Source organism: Panthera tigris, chromosome C2, assembly GCF_018350195.1.
Source record: "Panthera tigris isolate Pti1 chromosome C2, P.tigris_Pti1_mat1.1, whole genome shotgun sequence".
Lineage (NCBI taxonomy): Eukaryota > Metazoa > Chordata > Mammalia > Carnivora > Felidae > Panthera > Panthera tigris.
This window is the reverse complement of record NC_056668.1, coordinates 104,157,827-104,179,384: the sequence shown is the minus strand read 5'-3', so window position 1 is coordinate 104,179,384 and position 21,558 is coordinate 104,157,827. Positions and strand designations below refer to the sequence as shown.

Genomic DNA, 21,558 nt, shown 5'->3' with positions numbered 1-21,558 from the left:
GTTGGCGGATACCTTATACAGTAAAACCTTGGCTTGCGAGCATAATTCATTCTGGAAACATGCTTGTAATCCAAAGCACTTGTATATCAAAGTGAATTTCAAGAACCTTCGGCTCAGTTGTGATCGTGTGACATTTAGCGTCACGTACTACTCGTATTGCAAGACATCGCTCATTTATCAAGTTAAAATTTATTAGAAATGTTTGCTCATCTTGCAAAACACTTGCAGAACAAGTTACTCGCAATGCAAGGTTTTACTGCATATGCCTTGGATGGGAATCCTGGAACGAACATACAAATGCAGGTCCTAACCTTTTGCTCCGGGTATCTGCCTTTGAATGAATGATAGAAATCTTTAGGAGCCTGTGTCTTTAAAAAAAAAAAAAAAAAAAAAGCAAGGATGACAATTTTATCTTTTTTGGTAGCTCTTTTGAATACTGCTTCACTACAAATAAGACCTACCTACCTGAGGAATCACATCATTAATGAATCACTAGCTCAAAAGTTGCACTTACGTTCAGAAGCTCGATATTTCCATTTGCAGGTCTGAGCTGCCCTGACATGGATACTGGGTCCATGAGGCCAATGGATTTGGAAGGTTTTGCAACCTTCCCTCATTAGCACATATACACTCAGGGTATCTTGTCATGGGTGAGAAGTAAATGTATGTATTGGGAAGAATGTTTAGGGACATGGCTGCTTTTTGTTTTTGTTTTTGTTTTTCTTATGCTTTCTCCTGTCATAGTGCTCTTTCATTTCAAGGATTATTGAAATAATCCTAGCAACTATTTTTTGAATGCTAAACCCTTTGCATATGTTATTACGCTTAAACTTCAAAACAACTCTGAAAGGTAGGCTTTATTCATTCTCATTTTATAGACAGAAAAGCTCAGAGTCACATAACTAGTTAAGGAGAGTTGCTGAAATTTGAACTTGGGTCCAGTGGACTCCAAAATCCATGCCCGTTATCACCATACCCCTTCATCTTAAAAAATGCAAGAAAGTGCAAGGACCCATTCAATGTTTCTTTTTGTATAATAGCCTAAGGAAAGCAGAGATGTGGGGGTCAGTTGTCCTGGTCCCTGGACTTGTATGGGGACTCCCTCAACCCTCTCCTTGGTTCTTTACTGAACCAGGGAACTATGGGAACTGGCTCTGTTGTAGAGACAGAGGAGTAGACAGCTTAGAGCTCTCCAGGGGAGGGAGGTCAGTAGCAAAGAGCTGGGCTGGAGCCCTATTCTTTCCCCAGTTTGTTGCTTTCCCAAGGTCTTGCTTTTAGCACTCTGTGTGGGTTGTTTTTGTTTTTGTTTTTTTGCAGTTGCCTTCATCGTATAGCTGTCCCTACACATTTGTAGTTTCCAGATGACTGTCTGTATCTCTAGGGCTTTGGGTTTTTTCATCCTCAGGGCGGATGGGGAGTGGGCGTGAGGAGGAGAGAGGGAGGTAGGGAAGGAGTGGAGGGGAGGGAGGTGGTTACTGAAGGAAGAGCAAGGGAAACTACTTTCTGTGTCATTGCAGCAAATTTCTCCTCAATCTTTACTGGTCCAAATAGGGTCCAAATAGGTCCAGATAGGGTCACATGTTTGTCCCTGACCCAATACGGGAAGCTGGGAGGTGGAATAATGCAAGTTAACTTTGAGCCGCAAATCCCGCTGCCAGATTAACTTCCCCCAAGCACCTGGGCTTTGCACAAGAAGCTGAGGGTACCCAAATAAAAGTAAAGGTTGTATTTATAAAAGATTGGGACTAGGTTTTGGGAAAGCACTAGTATCTTTTGAACTCAATCAGCCCCTACCCGCACTCTACCAGCACCCCAGGACCCCAGACCCCAGAACTTGGGCTCTTCCCTTGACCGGTGACTTTTGGAAGGCTGCTGACCCCTAGTGTTTGAAGTAGAGCATTGGACAGGGAATCCAGAGATTTGGGTTAACCTTTGAAATGATCACAGTCACAAAATCTTGTGCCATCCCCTCACATAGTGAGGGTGTGAGCAAAATGAAACTTCTGGAAGCACTTTAATGAGCACAAAGCGCCAGCCACTGGCACACCGATGCTTAGCGAACTCTCGTGTGAGTAAATGAAGAACCCAAATGTTGCTCAGCTCTCCTGTTCCCTTCCCCAGCCACCGCTTTCACTTGTAAATATCAAATATATCAAATATATCAGCCTACTTGTGGTCACAAAACAACCACTACAAAGCAACGAATTATATTCGGTAGATGTGCATATGTGTATGAAAGCACGTTTTGTGATGTGAAATGCCACTACCTGGTAGGATAGCTGAGAAAGCTACTCGTTATGCAGGGCTTTTTATTTTAAGCAAATCAACAAGCACTGCTACCGTGAGGTCTGCTTGGAGCTGTGGGCGAAGCTGTGTTAGATGGGGTGCCCTTGGTCTGTGGCTTTGAGGGAACAGGATATTGCTTGCGTCCCATGTTTTGGGGTAGGTGTGGAGAGGAAAGGCAGGAAAATGGTCATTCGAATATTAGATGAATCTCAAGAAAATTGAATAATAGTATGGTCTTACTGTGCTTTGCTTTTGATTGACTTCCAATTCAAGTGTCACGCGGCGTTTCTCGGGATAAGAAAAATCTTGCACAAACCCAGGAGTGGAAATGAACCCCCACTGGCCGTGGAGGGCACCGAAGGACAGCTAGGATTTCTCAATCTGAGGTCTGGGAGAGAGTTCTGGGAAATGGTGGCAGCGGCAGCCGCAGCTGTAGAACTTCGACAGCTGTTTGGTTTTGGCAGGCCAAGCTGCCACTCGCTGAAGAGAGCTGTGCGGCTTCCATCCAGGGCCCCTCCTGTCATGCAGCCTGTAAGATGCCTTCCAGGAGAGGAGTCACGCTCTCTCCTTCTCTTCCCCTTTTCACAGGGAGAAGGAAAACGGGCAGGTAAGCGCCATGGTGGTCAGATGGGTCATGGATGTGGAAAAAAATGAAACCACTGATGCAAAGTGATTGGACAAATCAGACTGTATCCCTGCATCCAAAAGTATCGTACCAGTTTTGCTGGCCTCCTCTCGTTTCTTAAGTAAAGGAAGTGCCATTTATTGTCAAGACTTACTGTTATTTTTGTTAAATCCTTTTTAAATGCATTTTTAAATCTTTATTTTAAGGGAGAGGGAGAGGAGGAGGGGCAGGGAGAGAAAGGAGAGACACAGGATCCCAAGCAGGCTCCGCACTGTCAGCGCAGAGTGCTGGCTAAGCTACCCAGGCTCCCGTATAATTGCTTTTTAAAACATTATTCAGACTTATGAACGTCTAAATGCTAAACAGACCGAAAAATAAAGACCAATTTGTAAGTAAGCCTATTTTAATGTTGCTTACAATAGAATACATAGTTCTCTTGATGGCTGCAGGTAGGTAAGGCCATCTGGCTGTATTCAGAGAACCACCACAGTAATGGTGTTTTCCTAACTGGTGAGTAGTCTTCAGTAATTGTCAAGAGTTACTTGTCTGAAAGTGCTGTCAAACCAGCAAGACTGCATTTATGCATCCATCGTTTTCAGGATTGTTGGTAACCTGGGCATATTTTCCCCAAATAACCTTGCCTCCTTGTGTCACAAGGCCCAACTCCCTCACGTTCACCTCAATGACAGTACCTTTGGTAATAACACCCAAAGACCTATATAGTGGGGATGAGGGATTCTTTTTTACACCAAGTATTGGCAGACAAAAGGTGGCTTTCAATTCAGGATGTGTTACGTGGGCCTTTTTGAAACGTAAGCCCATTGGCCTAATGAATCTTTCATATTTAGGTGGTTTTCGAGTAAAGCCATCTCCAACAAAGCAGACTTTAGTAACCATCCTCTTCCGTGCTTTCTTCTTTCTCTTTCCTGTTCGAATAGCTTTTAATACTGCTGTTTCTCCCTGGGCACGAACTTTGGGCATAGGGACTTCCCATTTTCCTGCTTTCTCTTTTCATTTTTGTTTAATCATATTGGAAAGTACTTTAGCTCTGGACTGTCCCTCCCTGTCCAGTAGATACGCAGGTACTGCTCCTTGTGGAGTCTTTTCATTCTTTGGCTTGGTGTTTCTCTTTTCATGCATCTTGATAGTCTTTTTCATTTGTATTTTCTCAGCGTGGCGCTGTTTATGGTAAAGCTTACCAATCATCTTTTTTGCCTTCTTTGAACGTTCATGAGCCTCTCGACCTTCCTGCTTTCTCTTTTTCATATGGTAATCCAAACGATAGCCATAGTGCTTCCGGCGTAACTCAATATATTCGTTTTGTGGCTTGGTGACGGCCGCAGAGCCACCGGGTGCAGCTGCCAGGGCGCAAAGACTTATCGTTATTAATACAATTTTGGTATTTTGTAGAGAATGACAATGGACACTAAATATTCTAGCTTTCAGTTGACACATTGCAGGTTTCCACTTTGCATTCATTCCTTTCTTTTAAGGTACATAGTATTACAGAAATACAGATTTTATTCAGTCAGTGTTTAACCAAGACTTAGAAGACTACTTAAGTTGCAGGCCAATCCCAATCAGCCAGTGTGAACAGTCCTGTGTTAAGCTGTATTGGTGCTTCAGGGAGAAAGTGATGGAAGGGACTCCATGTTGGTTTCATGAAACTGAGGTATGAATAATGGGCAAGTAATGGACGACCTGGTGTTCATGCCAGTAGACCCCCCCCCGCCGCACATCTGCTTTCACAAGCACTTGACACAGGTTCTACATTTTTTAAATGTGCCAAGTACATAAATTTGGTTGGTGTGTTTTTCTAAGTGCTCTCTGTGACTCTGTAAAAGGAGCATTAACCATTAGGAAGGTTACAACACTGGGTAGAAAAGTAAAAGTATTTTTTGAATTTTGGTCTCCACAGGTTAACTTTTAGCTTCAATGTGTTTTTGGTTTTGTTTTGTTTTTGCTCCCCCACCCCTACCACATTGGCATATGTGAGAGAGAGAGAGAGAGAGAGAGAGTGTGTGTGTGTGTGTGTGTGTGTGTGTGTGTGTGTGTGTGTTGAATAGATAATAACTAATTAGGAATTCTCTTGAGAAAAAGTCTCAGCCAGAGAAATATGGGGAAACCATGCTGGAGAACTCTGACACAGCTGTTTAATTTTGGCAAGGAAGAAAATTGGAGTTCTTCTTTGTTTGGGTATATGAGGCACCGTTGTACCATGCTGCAGTGTGATTTGACCGGAGGGAAGCTAATGCATGGGCACGTGCTTTATACCTGCTGTCTTATTTGGTCCTCAAATAACCCTTTGAAGCAGGTGTTATTATTCTCCTTGTAGAGACAAGGAAGTTGAGACTTAGCTAAGTTACAAAATTTGCCCCAGGCATATTTTTTAAAGGATTTGACCAACTTTTGAATCCAGACATTTCTAAACTCAAAGACCCTGTTCTTTCTACTACACCAAATGGCCCAGTACCCAACTTATGTTGGGTTAAATAAGTCTTTTTTGTCTTTCAAATAAAAATGCAAGCAACATTGAACATTTATTCTGTTTAGTGTTTCTCAACAGAGTAACAGATAGTTTCTCTGGAGCCCTTATGTTTTCACTGAGAATTTGATGGCTTTTGTTTTCATTTTGATAAGAACCCATTAATAGTAAGCATATTCTGGATCACCTGGATTGTCACTTTATAACTGAGTACTACTCTATTATGTAAGCAATTCTGGTTCTATTTGTGTTTACATTGACACCAAGAAGTATTTCTCCACCTCAGAGATTGCTAGCTGCTCTACCAACATCCACTCTTTCTTACTTCCTTACTAACAGAACCCTGATTTGACTGCAGGTGGCAATATTCCTGTATTACCCAGACTCTCTTGAAGTTAAGAATGGCCATGTGACACATATCATTCTGGCCAGTGATATGTAAGAGAGTTACTGGGTGGGGCTTCCCAGAAAGATTCTTAAACATGGCTACTTAGAGGCTAATGCATTTTGCACTGTCTGTTCTTTCTCCTTTTCTAGGCTGGAAAGAGATTGAGTTATGACCATGAGGGCAGGAAAACATGCTAGGGATGGCTGCAAACGGAATGAGTCTGAGTCTCTGATGACTACAAAAAACCCCACAAAAAACAAACAAACAAACAAAAAAAACCCCACAACATCATGATAGTGATGGATATGGCTATCTACACACTACTTATTATGTGAGAACCATAAGCTGATATTCAAAATAGCTTTAGTGTGATGGGGTGCCTGGGTGGCTCAGTTGTTTAAGTGACTGACTCTTGATTTTGGTCAGGTCATGATCTCACAGTCTGTAAGTTCAAGCCCCACATCAGGCTCTGCACTGACAACATGGAGCCTGCTTGGGATTCTCTCTCTCTCCCTCTCTCTCTCTCTCTGCCCCCCCCCCCGCTCTCTCTCTCAAAAAATAAACTAAAAAAAATTTTTTTTAAATAGCTTTAGTGCGATAATTTATATACCATGAAATTCACCTGTTTTAAGTGTATAATTCAATGATTTTTAGTAAATTTTCAAAGTTGTGCAAACATCGCCACTACTCAAATGTAGAAGAAGATCCTGCTTACCAAATCCCACTCCCAACCCTAGGCAACTATTCATCTGCTTTCTGTTCCTATAGATTTGCCTTTTCTGGACATTTCATATAAACAGAATCATACAATGTGTAATTCTTTTGCATCTGGTTTCTTTCACTTAGCTTGCTGGTTTTCAGGTTCATGCATGTAGTAGCATGTATCAGTAGCTCTTTCTTATTGCTGAATCATATTCCATTATATAGCTATCCCACATTTTGTTTATCCATTCATCAGTTCATGGACATGTGGATTGTTTCTACTCCTTTGATATGAGTAAGGTTGCTATGAACACATACATGTCTTTGTGAGACATGTGTTTTCATTGATCTTGGGTGGATACTTAGGAGTGGAATTACAGGGTCATATGGTAAATTTATGTTTAGCTTTTTAAAAATTTATTTTTGAGAGAGAGGGAGTGAGAGAGAGAGAGCACATGCGAGTGGAGGTGGGACAGAGACAGAGAGAGAGAGAGAGAGAGAGAGAGAATCCCAAGTGGGGACTCCATCTCATGAATCGTGAGATCATGACCTGAGCTGAAATCAAGAGTCAGACTCTTAACCAACTGAGCCATCCAGGCGCCCCTGTTTAACTTTTTTTAAAGAAACTGCCAAACTGTTTTTCAAAGTTGCTGTACCACCTTACATTCTCACCAGCAATGTATGAGGGTTCCAGTTTTTCCATATTCTCACTAACAATTATTTTGTCTTTTTGATTATACCCATTCTGTTGGTCATGAAATGCGATCTTACTGTTGTTTTAACTTGCATTTCCCTAATGACTAATGATATTGAGCATCTTTTCATGTGCTTATTCATTTTTTAATGGGTTTGTCTCTTATTAGTTTATAAAGACATTTTTATATATTCTGGTTAGAAATCCTTTATCAGAAATACTATTAGCACATATTTTGTTCCAGACTGTGGTTTATATTTTCACTTTATTTTTGATAATTTTGAAACACCAAGGTTTTTAATTTAAATGAAGTGTATTTTTCCCATGTTTTTTCTTTTATATATTATGCTTTTGGTGTTGTATTTAAAAACACTTTTCTGCGTCCTATATATTTCCACATAGACTTTAGGATCAGCTTATCAATTTCTACCAAAAGTCTACTGGAATTTTGATAGGAACTGTGTTGAATCTATAGGTCAGTTCGAGGATAATTGCCATCTTAATTATGCTGAGTGATGTAATCCATGAATATAGAATGTCTCTCCATTTTTTTAGGTCTTTAATTTCTCACAGCAATAATTTATAGTTTTCAGTGTATAAATCTCATACATCTTTTATTTCTTAGTTTCTGAAGTCACTGTTTTACGGACTTTTTTCTGCTAAATTGAAATCCTGATTCATGTTCTAATTGGCAAATAAAATAGAAAGTTAAAGGAATAGAAGTAGACTTAACATACATAAATAATATTTTCCTGTGAAGGGTAAATGATTCTTGGTGCATTATATAAATGATCAGTTTCACAGTGGAAAATGAATACAAGTGGTGAAGAAACCAAATAACTGCAGGGCACACAGAACATTGGCATATCCTGGGCACCTGGGTGCCTCAGTCAGTTGAGCATCCGACTCTTGATTTCTGCTCAGTTCATGATCTCATGGTTGGTGGGCTCAAGCCCTGTATTGGATTCTGTGCTGTCAGTGCAGAGCCTGGTTGGGATCCTCTGTCTCCCTCTCTCTCTGTCTCTCCACAGCTCTTGCTCGCTCTCTCTCAAAATAAATACACTAAAAAAAATTGGCATATCCAACCCAAATGAACCTTTGCCTTATAGTTAGTACCATATGTGTGAAAGCCAATAAAACAACATGATCTGTCACAATAACTCAGTATTTGTTCACTGTAATTAACTGGTTGTATATCATTTTTGTTTATATTTGTAAATTTATTTATGTATTATCAGCATAAAGAATTTATACCTAGTTTTACATTTATTGGCCCAATATTTTTCCCTTTAATGGATGTCTGGTATTCAACATGGGGAAACACTGATTTTAGTTTATTAGTTTACAGAGCATTTTCAGTTTACCATCTTATTATTCTCACAGCAACCCTGGAGCTTGGGCAAACTAAGGGTTTTTAGTATTCCCACATTATAAATGATGCAGATAAAACTCACAGACATAACTGATGTGCATAATTTTATACATCTCTAATGTGGCAGTTCTGGGATATAAACTTAGGAATTCAGGCTCCAAATCCCTAACCCTTTCTGCTACATGTATTAGTGATTCTTGATCACTTTCTTAAACCCTACTAAGGACACAAGGGAAATATAAAACTTTTGTGAGGCTTTGCAATCTATGTAGGGAGGTAAAACCCATGAAACGTGTTAAAAGTAAAGTTAGTGCAAGAGAGCCCACAGCCCAGACACCAAGTTCTTTTGGCATCTACAGAATGCAGACAACTCAATGGACTTGAGTAACTGAGTAGGAGAACATGACCTGAACCATGTAGAGGGCACTATCAGGCAGCCCAGATCCATGACCCCACCCTACCTGCCTTCAGAACTGGAGCACTCATTCCCCCCAGCTGCTTGGAATATTAACACTCAACAGTTCTCTTCCAGGAGCCTCTCTGGGGAATTGCCCACGGCCAAAGATAGCTGCCTTGCCCAAGGGCAGCCCATATCTAATGTCTGGTTGATGGTGGGGGGACTTAAAGGCTGACCCTTTCTTCTCAGCTTGGGTCAACTCTGAAGAGTCATCCCAGCCCCAGAGCTCCCTTACAGGATGAGCTAGGCTTTTCTGCAGCTGCATTAGCAGCCGGCTTCTCCTTCTGCCCTATATTACTGCCTCTAGTCCCTCCCAGCTGTAGATCCCCAGCGTGCTCCTTGATGAAGTTCCTCCTGGTGACCTCCATCTCAGTTGGCTTCCTGGGGAACCAGCCTGCACCAAATGATCTCTAAGGTTTCCAGGGAGTGGTAACAGCATGAACAAAGGCCTTAAGGCCAGAATTCTTGAGGCCATAGCAGAGCAGATGGAATAGTGTTTTATAGAAACTAGAAAACAGTGGCCAATGGTGGAAGACTTTGGAAAACAGGATGAGGTATCAGCCTTGATGGAGAAACACCGCAAAAGCCTTCACTGACCCAGTGAGAATATTGGAGCCGACCCAGACATTCCCTTGACACAGCAAATGTGTCACCTAATATCAACCCAGACCCTGAACATTTACTGCTCCATTCATCTGATTCTGTGAACTCTGTCCTGAAGCCAGAAAGGGAAAGTCTGAATTTAAGATCTCCCCTGCCAACTTTCTTTTTGTGTGATTTTAGAGCTTCTGTTGCTCATTGGGAAAATGGGTATGTTTTGAGGATTGAAATATTCCTAATTTCAGAGGCAGTTCATTGGTATCATGTGATAGAAGGCTTCCAGGGCCAATATAACTTTTGGTGATGCTAGGCTAAATTAGGTTAAATGTATGTCTTTACTGTAGGTTTTCTCAGTCTTTAATATATTGCTGTGCCTTGTGGTCTCAAGGAGGAGGATGGCAATGTAAATCATCTTACCTTAACTCATCAGGAAGACATTTCCCCACTCCTGACACCCTCCAGGGAGCATCTCCTAGGCTTGTGTCCTGCTGAAGCCATACTGAGAAACTCTGGCCCATCACATAGGCAGTTAGCAAATGTTAAATCAGATCGTATCAATTACCATGGTCTGCCCTGCCTTAACCTTCACCTAAGTTAGGAATCTCTCAGAAATATGTTAAGACTTCCCATTGACTTTGGTACTCAAGATCAATGTGGTCTTGCTTATTTAATTCAGCTAGGCATACTTCACTTTAAGGATATCTCCAAATCACGATGTATATCTTTTAATTTTATTTTTTTAATTTTATAATGCTTATTTATTTTTGAGAGAGAGAGACAGAATGTGAGTGGAGGAGGGGCAGAGAGAGAGAGAGAGACACAGTATCCAAAGTAGGATCCCGGCTCTGAGCTGTCAACACAGAGCCCAACACGGGGCTCGAACTCACAAACTGTGAGATCATGACCTGAGCCAAAGTCAGATGCTTAACTGACTGAGCCACCCAGTGCCCCACACGTGTATCTTTTAAAGAACAGTACTCTCTCAAGCCTTTAGACTGGAGAGAAACGTGGGTTTCCAATGCACGTACTCTCCATTGGATGGGTGGTGTCCACCCTGTTGTGCTGAAACATATGATGGCTGCCTTGCAGGGACAGAGCAATGTGTGGAGAAGGATGCTGAAGCTGTGTTTGGACTGTGTGAGCAAGTGTGTTCTGATAGATGAGTGATATCCTCCATTAACACAGCACTTGCTACCTTTATTTTAGGCTGTAGTTTAACTGATACATTCCTTTGCCTTTTGAAGACAGTGGGGGAATAAATAAATTGTAAACCATCCCCAATGCATGTTCAGAACTAACTCATTATTGTCATCTTCTTCTTTAGAGAAGTTGAGTCTATGCCAGTGTCCTTCATATCAGTTAATGGCAGTGGCCTCCACCATCATATCCATGATATCCATGACCACTCAGTCACCAACTCTTCTAAAGATGCCTCAAATCATCATCCTCCTCATCACAGATGCCACTCCCATTCTCCAAATGCTACGAATTCTCACCCAACTGCTACAGCTTCTCTCTGGCCTTCTTTAAATCTCACCTGCGATTTACCCACCTGTCTACCCATTCAGGTGGGTCTCCTTCTCAAACCTTTTAATGAATTCCTCAGGGTAAAGCCTAAACTCCTAAATTTGGCATGAGAGGCCTCCCAAATCTGTATCCTACTTATCTCTGGTATCATTCTTGCTATTTTCTTAGGCTCTACCAAAACCACTCTGCTGAACTGCCTAATTCATGCTGTTCTTAGCTTCCATGCCTTTGCTGTATCTTCTGCCTGAAATGTTCACTCTGTCCTTTACCTGCCAGGTTAATGCCTACCCATCACAGGAATTCAGCTCAGCCATCAACTACTCCAGAAAATCTTTCTTGACCCCTCCCTTTCCCAGACTTGCTTAGATGCCCTAACCAATTATATGTACTAAGTCTAAATAATGTAAATATGCAATGTATAATTGTCTGTTTATGTGCCTGTCTGCACCTTGATAGTGGGGATATGTCTTATTTCATCTCTATATTCCTAGTACCTATTAACATGCCTGCTTTGTCTTAAGTACTCAATAAAAAATGTATGGACTAAGTGAAGGAAGTAAAAATCTGTCATGAATAAAATTATGCCAACAGCAGCCCATGGATATTGAGAACATAATCCATGCTCAGGTAAAGAATTTTCTTTATGGATTAAGAATGATTGCCATGCATGGCTGGTAGGGTCTGAAAAGGAAAAGCAGGCAACAGGGTGTCATCAGTAAAACCAGCACTGAGCAGATTCTCTTAGCCTTCAGTGTCATATAAAGCAACATGGACACTGAGTTACATCTTTCTTTCCCTGGAAACCAATCACTTTGAGATGTGCTTAGCTGGGTTTAAAGTAATTTCCCTCTTTTGTGTGTGGCCATTCTAGGTATTTGCCCATATCTGTACTTCTGTAGCTGTCTTTTTAAAAATGCCTATAATTTGGCTTATTTTCTTCATGGATTACAATAATTTTTTTAATGTTTATATTTGTTTTTGAGGCAGAGTCAGAGCATGAGGGGGAGAGGGCAGAGAGGGAGACACAGAATCGGAAGCAGGCTCCAAGCTCTGAGCTGTCAGCACGGAGCCTGACGCAGGGCTCGAACTTGTCAACTGAGAGATCATGACCTGAGTCAAAGTTGGACACTCAACCGACTGAACCATCCAGGTGCCCTCATGGATTACTATAAAAAGAACACCTTACTACTGATTAAATCAGATTTAAGTCAACCCAAGTGACCTATGGTGAACTACCAAGTAGATTAATACTTCTTCCCAACTAAGTGACGACAGAGGAAGAATTGAGTGTAAGTTGTCACCTCCTGGTTAAATTCTTCATTGTACTTTCATCGCTGTGTTTTCTGCCAGTCATAGCCTCTACGTCTTGGTTTTGAATGGCCTTGGGAATACGGTCTTCCAGACTCTTCAGTGCCCCCATTGTTTGGATTTTGTTTTTTTATACACATATACTTACAATGTGCTATAATCTAAGAACCCGAATTTAAAATAAACGTGCAGTCCCCTCTCACTCATCTGATGGTGAGACCGTCAGCAACTGAGGCCAAGTGAAACCTAGACAGATACCCTAAAGTCAGACAACGAAGTCAACAGTGATCAGCAAAAGTGTTTATAAAGTCCACGTATATTACACTCAAGTAGGACACGAGTGTGTGCGGAGGAGTAAGCTACCATTGTGTGGAAATTTCACTCGTCCCCAAATGGTGCTAAATAAAGAAAGCTTTTTACACAAAGCAGTACCTGCAATGCTCCTATCACATGGCTCCCAGTCACAGTGCTGTGTCTAACACTAATGTGCTAGGGATAAAAAGAGTAGAAAAGCTGGAAGCAATAGCTGGGTATACTTCAGTAACGCTCTGAGATTCAAAACTCAAGTGGAAATGAGTGTATAATGGGGTAGCAAAGCTGATCCCTTGTAAACCTCCTGAACAACTTGCCATCAACTTTTCTCTGCTATCTCCTCTCCTAATCATCTCAGATTCATATCCGCTTCCCCAGGAAGGGGCAGAATGGAGCTGTGGGCAGAGCACTGTCTGGGAGTCTGCAGGGCCTCTGCATGTAGGCCAGCCTAGGGTCCAGGAATCCCTGCCATGAGCTTCCTCAGTGCCAGAGGCTTTGCTCTCATGAGCTCATGCAGCCCGTATAACCACACCAAGAGGAGGCACTGAGACTTGGAGAAGCCAAGTTTCCGAGCCATGGTCACTGAGCAGGATCAGGTGTAACCTGCTTAGAGGCCCTGCCCTAGTCTGTGGAAATGTCATAAGTCCTTTCCCTTTCTGGAAAATTATAATTTTGTTAAGGTAAAAAAAAAGTTCTATGTTTCAGGTTCTTAATTTTCAAATGAAAAAATCTAATTATGTGGTCCTTGCCCTCTGTCTTAGTTATCTATTGTTTTGTAACCATTTACTATAAAATTTAACAGCTTGAAACAAAAAACATTTGTTATCTCACAGTTTCAGATGGTCAGGAATCTGGGAGCTGCTTAGCTGGGTGGTCCTGGCACAGAGTCTCTCCTGAGATCATGGTCAGAATGTTCATCGGGGCTGCAGTTCTCCGGAGACTTGAGTGGGTCCTTTTGCAAGTTGGCTCATGCACATGGATGGAGGCTGGCCTCCATTCCTCACCATGTGGCCCTTGCCAGTGGTTGCTTGAGTGTTCTTATAACAGAGTGGCTAACTTCCCCCAGTACAGGTGACTGAGGAGAAAGAATGGGAGAGAGAGAAAGCAGATGTGTCTTTTTTTTTTAATTTTTTTTTTTAACGTTTATTTATTTTTGAGACAGAGAGAGACAGAGCATGAACAGGGGAGGGGCAGAAAGAGAGGGAGACACAGAATCTGAAACAGGCTGCAGGCTCTGAGCGGTCAGCACAGAGCCCGACACGGGGCTCGAACTCACGGACCGTGAGATCATGACCTGAGCCGAAGTCGGACGCTCAACTGACCAAGCCACCCAGGCGCCCCCAGATGTGTCTTTTTAAACCTAGTATCACTTCTGCTTTTCTTTTCTAAGTCCAGCCCTCACTCAGGGAGAAGGGAATTAGGTCCCACTTTATTAAGAGAAGAGCACCAAAGAATTTTGGACATATCTTAAAACCACCCCACTCTCGAGGCACCTGGGTGGCTCAGTCAGTTAAGCAGGCAACTCTTGATTTTGACTGAGGTCATGATCTCATGGTTCATGGGATTGAGCCCTGTGTCAGGCTCTGCACAGGGATTCTCTCTCTCTCCATCTCTGTTTGCCCCTCCCATGTGCCCTCTAAATAAATAAATAAATAAATAAATAAATAAATAAATAAATAAACTTAAAAACTTAAAAAAATAACACCCCACTCTCTCTAACCCATATCCATACATCTTCTGAGGAAAACAAAACAAAACGGAAAAGCACCACCACTAAAGGTAAATTGCTTTGCTTTTTCTGTTTGACTGTCACTTGCATGTTCTTGCCACCCAGTGGCTTCAATTAAGAAAACATTTCCCCATCCCTGAACTGCTTCCTAAGGAAATGGTTATTTGCATAGCAGAGAAATCTTTACTTTTCCAAGGAATTTACAGGGACATATAATACAACTTGTCCTTTCGATTAAGCTCTGATTTGGACCAGGCACTCCATCTGAGAATCTGCCTCCCACTGTTTATCATGTGGGCCAGTGGCCTAAGGTGGGGCCACCAGAAGGCTTAGTTCTCCCACAGATCCTCCCCCCCACTCTTCTCTCCTCCTGTCTCCCTAGATGAGGCCTGGGCCTCAGGGTGGGGATTAGCCTGCTGCCCGGGATTCCCAGCCTCAGGACCGACAGCAAAGGTCATTAGGTCCTGGGAGTCATCTCTCCCTGGGCCAGTTGATCTTAGTTGGGATCAGCCAGTTACTTCCAGGCTTGAATGAAAGTTCTACTAATTACTAGGGCCACCTGGCAACCTGGAGAACTCTGCTTGTTGGCCATTCCCAGCTGCCTGCCCAGACTCTGGGTGGACATTCTGTAAAAAGACTTCCATGGCTCCAGGAGGGCGGCCCTAAGGTTAATTCTATAGTTTAAAGCGGCTTTCTTAGAAGAAGTGAGCAGAACCAGTTCTAGAATCAAGGTGTTTTTACCTTTCCCCCACCGCACCTACCTTAATCAGAATTAGTATTAGGAAGTTCTGCCACTTAAATCAGACACCAAGACTAACTAAACACTTCAAATTATGATTTCTTCCTATGAGATGAAATGATTAAAATTTCTAAAAATTACAATTATAGACAAGTTATGCTTAAAAATACATGTGTGTATATACATATTTCAAATGCGTTTATTAGTATGGAATATTTTAAAACCTTTAGCTTTCATTCTGCCTGAAATGAAGTGAATTTGACACTAAAGGGGTGGAGGTAGTTATTAAAACAAAGTAACTGAAACCTTAGGAAAATTAAGAATGAAAAAATATGTGCCTCTATTTGACCATTCATACCCACAAAATGTTTGTTGAGGTGACTGCTACAGTCAACTCTCTAAATGCTGGGGACAGCTATAAATAAAACAAAGTCCCACTAGTATAGAGCTGACACGATACTGGGAGTTAAACAATAAACAAACAAGAACATATGTAGTATTTTAAATGTGGTACGTGCTAAAGACAAAGCAGAGGCGTGTGCTCTCACACAAAGCCCCAAAGTGTGGAGGCAGGGAGAGGCATCAAGTAAGAAGTATAACGTTAAACAGGATGGTCAAGGAAGACCTCAAAGCCAAGGCAACATTTGAGGAGCGATCTGGAGAACGTATGGTAGCAAGTCACAGGCTATCCAGGGCAAGACACAGGCTATCCAGGGCAAGAGAGTTCCAAGCAGAAGCAGAAAGTGCAAAGGCCCTGAGGCAAGAAGGTGCTGGGCCTGATCAAGGGCTAATGAAAGGGCTTTGTGGCAGGGACCAAATGAAGGGATGAACAGGTCCTGTGGGTGCCAGGAGGCAGATGATAGAAATCTCTGCAAGCTCTTAGCAGGGCTTTGGCTTCTACTGGGAATGAAATGAGGACTATGAGAAGGTTTTAAGCAAACCTGAGAAATGATATAATCAGATTATGTTTTAGAAGTATCCTGGATATTGTATTGAGTATTTACCAAGTTAAGAGAGGTTGGAAGGACAGAAGCAGAAAATCTGGGTAGAAGACCTTTGTAGTAATCCAAGTGAGAGATGATGGTTGTTCAGAATGGTGGCAGTGGAGGTGATGAGTAGTGGGCAGATTCTGGATATATTTGAAGGTTCAGCCAAAGAAGATTTGCTGGTGGGCTGTAGGGTGTGAGACGCAGGGAAGAGTCAAGGATGACCCCAGATTTTAGGCCTGATTGACATAAAGCATGGAGCTGTCATTTACTGAAATGGGGAAGACTGTGAGTAAAGAGTTTGCAGGAGTCAGGTGTTGGGGAAATGGAAGTTTGTTTTAGGCCTTATAAATTTAAGACGTACATCTATTAAACATGCAAGTAGAAATGGTGAGTTTGCAGTGAGATACAGGAATCTGAGTTTAGGGATTGGTCCAGGCTAGAGGTATAAGGGTTGAAGTCACCAGCCAAGAATCTGGATGGCATTTCCAAGGAAGTGAGTTCCAGATAGAGAACAAGCCCAAGGACTGAGCCTTGTGTATTCTAGTGTAGCACTGTGCAACAGAACATTCTGTGATGGGAATGTTCTCTCCTCCGTCTAATACGATAGCCACTAGACACAGGTGACTACTGAGCACTTAAAATAGGACTAGTGCCAACTAAGTAACTGAATTTTACTATTCTGAAATTTAAATTTAAGAACCCACATGTAACTAGTGGCTACCATATTGGACAGCACAGCGCTAGTAGCTAGAAGTGGGGGAGAGAGGGGAAATCAGCAGAGGACAGGTTTTAACACAGGAAGAGAACCAGAAGAGAATATTGCCTCAGATACTGATTGTAGAATAGTTGAATAGTGCTCATAGATCTAGTTTGAGGAAGACTGGGAAATCTTGGGATTTAGGAAGGTGTAGCCATTTCAGTGGCATGGGAGAACAAAACCAACTGGAGAGTGTTCAAAAGAGAATAAAGGGCAGAGAGAAATTGTAGACAGTAAGTCTGGACAACTCTCTCAGGAAGTGTTGTGGTTGTCTACAAGAGTGTGAGAGGGATGGGGCGCCTGGGTTGCTCAGTCGGTTAAGCGGCTGACTTCGGCTCAGGTCATGATCTCGCGGTCTGTGAGTTCGAGCCCCGCTTCGGGCTCTGTGCTGACAGCTCAGAGCCTGGAGCCTGTTTCAGATTCTGTGTCTCCCTCTCTCTGACCCTCCCCCATTCATGCTCTGTCTCTCTCTGTCTCAAAAAATAAATAAACGTTAAAAAAAAAAAGAGTGTGGGAGGGAATGGACTTGGGAAATATAGAGGAGACCAGGCAGCACAAAGGGCACACTTGGCATAAGCAGTCGTGAATTTAAAGTGAGTATGGTTGTATATTTTTCTCCAGCCACATATGTCAGCCTGGAAATAGGCACAGAGTAGCAAAGAACTAAATTTAACCACAGTTGGGATTTAACTTGAGTCTGAAGTTGGTGGTTATAATGATGGGCCATGGAATCTAAGATGTGTAGAGAGAGAAGGGAGGACATAATGGGACTGAGGGATGGGAGGAAGATGGACAGTCTATGTATGGGGTGCAGGGTCTAGTGCAGCTGAAGAATTATTGGAATTAGAATATTAGAGTTGGCCAGAATGAGAAAACAAGATTGTTGGAGAATAAGAGGATTGAAATTGAAATTTTGGAGGTCATGATGTTGTTGGTAATGGCATGGTGAGGATAGGACCATGGGAGTGGATGTAACTGAGATAGAATCGAAGAGGAAGGAAGTCAAGGAACTTACAGGCCAAGATATTGGAGGGCTATCTAGCCGACATGGAAATTCACAAGGATTAGAACTCACATCAGAGACTGACTCTTCAAGGCATGAGGCAGGTAAGCTGGGAGATAACTACAACTAAGAGGGCTAATTAGAGGTGGTATCAGGAGTCTGTTGGTAGAAGAGTCAGAGCAGGGTGTTAGGGAGGAGCAACAATTGTCTGGAAGCAAGAGAGGAGCAAAGACACCTACTCATCCCCCAGGGCCCTAGCTAGAGAAAGGCAAGAGAGAAAACAGCTACCACTTGAAAGTGGTGTAGAAAGAGCTGTAGGGGAGACAGTGCTTTCAGGCTCCTGTTAGAGCAAGACAATGAAGGGAATGTTCCAAGAAGAGGGCCCCCTGGAAGGGCTGTGGAGGACTGGGGGCAGCGGTCTGAGGAAGTTGTACAAAGCTGTATAGGAAGGCACTTAGGTAGATAAACAGTGACCTGGGAGTCGAGGGGGCATAACCAAGAGTGCTAGAGCAAGAGGGATTAGTGACAGTGTTGAGGCCAGCTTGGAACCAGCAGCTGGCATATGTTAGGTGATTCATAAAGGTCATTTTTCTCCTCTCCTCCTCAACAGCCTCTTAAATTTCATCTCCTCTCATACTGAAGGAACTTATGTCTTCCCATTGGCATTCGCATGCCAAAAGTCAAAGATTCTTTTTTCTTCCAAAACTCGAGAACCCACATAATTCTCAAATGAAATGACCGTATGTCTGCTTCCCTTCTCTTCCCCCATGTGCCACCCAGGACCAGTGTCATGGGCATTTAACCTCTGAAATCACACAAGGCTCTTGGCTTCATGCTCTGTTATCGCTGTCCTGAAAATCTTAATATTTGAACAAAAGGTTCCCATTTTCATTTTGCACACGGTCCTGCAAAGCATGTAGCTGGCCCTGTGCTTATTCCAACCCCCTAAAAACAAATAACAGATAAAACTTGACCATGGCAGGGTCAGGTGATTTGAATTATTATCCCATCCACATGTCAACATTTTGGTATTGAAGGGGATTTTTGAAAATAATGGAAAACAACTTAACCATATCATTTGTAAATAAGGAAGTAATTGAGTCCATCTAAAACCTATGAACTCCCAACTTTTAATCTTTTTTTTCAACATGAGAAACGAGCATCACTTTCAGAAGGATTCTTCATTTATTATTACCTCCATGTATTAATAAGTTGAAAATCTGAAAGTTACTCCTAACTCCAAGTGAGCATGACTGATTTATTATTGCTCACAGTCAGGAGAACATTGAATCCTTACTTGAGAGTATTTCATGTCTGCATGTAGGAGCTCTCTCCTTGTCTTTACAGGAGACCTCCACTTCCTCTGGTGTGTACATTCGAGAGCAGTAGCCTTGAGTAAAAATAGAGGTGACACACGCAGGGCAGGCCAGGACAAGGGTGCATACCAGACTGAATAATCATTTATCTGGGGATAGACAGCAGACTTGCCTCATTCCACTCACCATCTGGGGAAGGCAAATCCTTACACAGATTCAGCCGTCAAACCTGGATTATGGTAACTGGTGTTAAATGAAGAGTCCACATAGGCTCTCTAGATTCAGCAGTGCCAGACCGGTACTCAATGCACTCTTGACACAGATTCAAGATTAATTTGTCACCAACACAGGGCAAGCAGGTACCTGGAGTGCTGACACTTTCGTGGTTCTTTTAATGCGGAAATTGCAGTCGGTGATGATGCTGTAATACAGAATCGTAAGTATTTTCTACAGAGAGGGAGCATTTGGATTAGAGAGACTCGAGCCACATCCAGCATTTCTTCTTCAAATAGTAGAACACTTTCTGGAAAGCCGCAGCCTAAATTATAGGTTATGGCTTGATTTTTAGCGGCCATCTTTGTTTGTTGTCTTCTAAGAAAGTAAACATGCTAAAATAATTTTTTGTGTGTGCCTTTTTTTCATCTGGCCTAAACCACAGTGGATGAATTTAAAATTATCAGTCTTTCACAAACTCAGTTTACCTTCCTACGGGTCACTTTGCATCCTGGTCTTTTGATGAGAAAACTAGTTGGAACACTAGCATTCCTGAAGTACAGTAAAACCTTGGCTTGCCAGCGTAATTCATTCCAGAAACATGCTTGTAATCCAAAGCACTTGTATATCAAAGTGAATTTCAAGAACCATTGGCTCAGTTGTGATCATGTGACATTCAGCATCATGCACTACTCATATTGCAAGGCATCACTTGCTTATCAAGTTAAAATTTATTAGAAATGTTTGCCGAGGTCTTGTGGAACACTTGCAGAACGAGTTACTTGCAATCCAAGGTTTTTATGTGTAAGAATTCTGACTTTTTGCTCTTATCAATGTCCTTCTTTGGGGTGTACAAGTTGACAACATCAAATTATTTGGTATTTTGCCAAGCTATCCTATGGAACCAAGAATTCATTACATAAGGTAGCCGGTTGGAAAGGGGAAAGATACATCAGGCTGTTTTTTTCTTTTTTTTTTCTGACTAATTTTGAATTAAGTTGGGGTCAGTAGTCTAGTGGATTCAGCTTAGTAAGTGTTAACCTTACATGGGGAGCTGTAAATGATGATCTGCCCTCGGGTTCAGCTGGCACAGTCAGTCCTGCCCCTGAGACACATCAGCAAGGTGAGGGGGCCCCGTTGAGCCTGCCAAAGCTATAACTCACAGCAAGGAGGGAAATGTAGCCAAAAGGCCTTACCATGTTTAGCTCACAGACTGGCAGTCAGCCACTTAGCTATCCAGGTGAGGCTTCACCCACTGCCTCGAGTTGAAGAATCGGGCACTTGCCCAGCTTTACGACAATAGTGACTTGAGCTAATACCAGCTGGTTGCAAGCACACTCCTGCCCTGGATCCAAGGCTCTGATGGGAGAGAACTTCAAGAATTTCATGCATTCATTCAAATATTTGTTGAACACCTACTATATATGTCTGGCAGTGTGCTGTATGCTAGATATATAATGGTAGACTTGATATGGCCCCTACTTTCTCACGAACATACAGTCTAGGGGAGCAAATCAACATTACAAATCCCACCAATTAACTAATGGTTACAAATTGCGATAAGTGCTAAGAAAGAAGACATAGTGTGCTAACTAAATTTGAGGTAGGACCTTACTTAGACTGGGGGCTTGGGGAAGGCCTCCAACTTGAAGCAAGAGAAGTTATTAGGGCAAAGAGGGAAGTATTTTGGTCAAGTTGAGAAATAGCTCATGTGAAGGCCCTGAGTCAGGGATGAGCTTGGCTTTTCGAGAAAACTAAATGGCAGCCAGTATGCCTAGAGCTAAGTGAGCGAGATTGTGAGTGATGCAAAGGAAGTCTGGAGCGTAGGTCAGGACCTAGAGCAGCAGTGTTGGGGAATTATTTCATCCCAAATGTGTCATCCTAATGTGAAGGGAAACCTACCCAGAGTTTTAAACCAAGATGTGACATAATCTGTGTTTTTAGAAGTATTTTTCATTCACAGAGGGTAAGGCTGCAAGTTTTTATAACAATTTGGGAACTAAATAAAAAAGCACGCAGCTATCAAGACAATCAAATAGGGCAACTGGATGAGTAA

General features: G+C 42.3%; 2 protein-coding genes across 3 annotated transcripts in view; one reads left to right on the top strand and one right to left on the bottom strand.

Annotated features, from left to right (window-relative positions):
* Nucleotides 1–21,558, top strand: part of LOC102960073 (schwannomin-interacting protein 1) — a 122,235-nt gene that overhangs the window by 36,455 nt on the left and 64,222 nt on the right. The gene's annotated exons all lie outside the window — the stretch shown is intronic.
* LOC102972378 (ribosome biogenesis protein NSA2 homolog) lies at nt 3,412–9,377 on the bottom strand. The gene is given in 2 exon segments (XM_042956558.1): nt 3,412–4,269; nt 9,245–9,377. Coding segments are annotated over 2 exon segments (933 nt in total). The 3' UTR covers nt 3,412–3,469.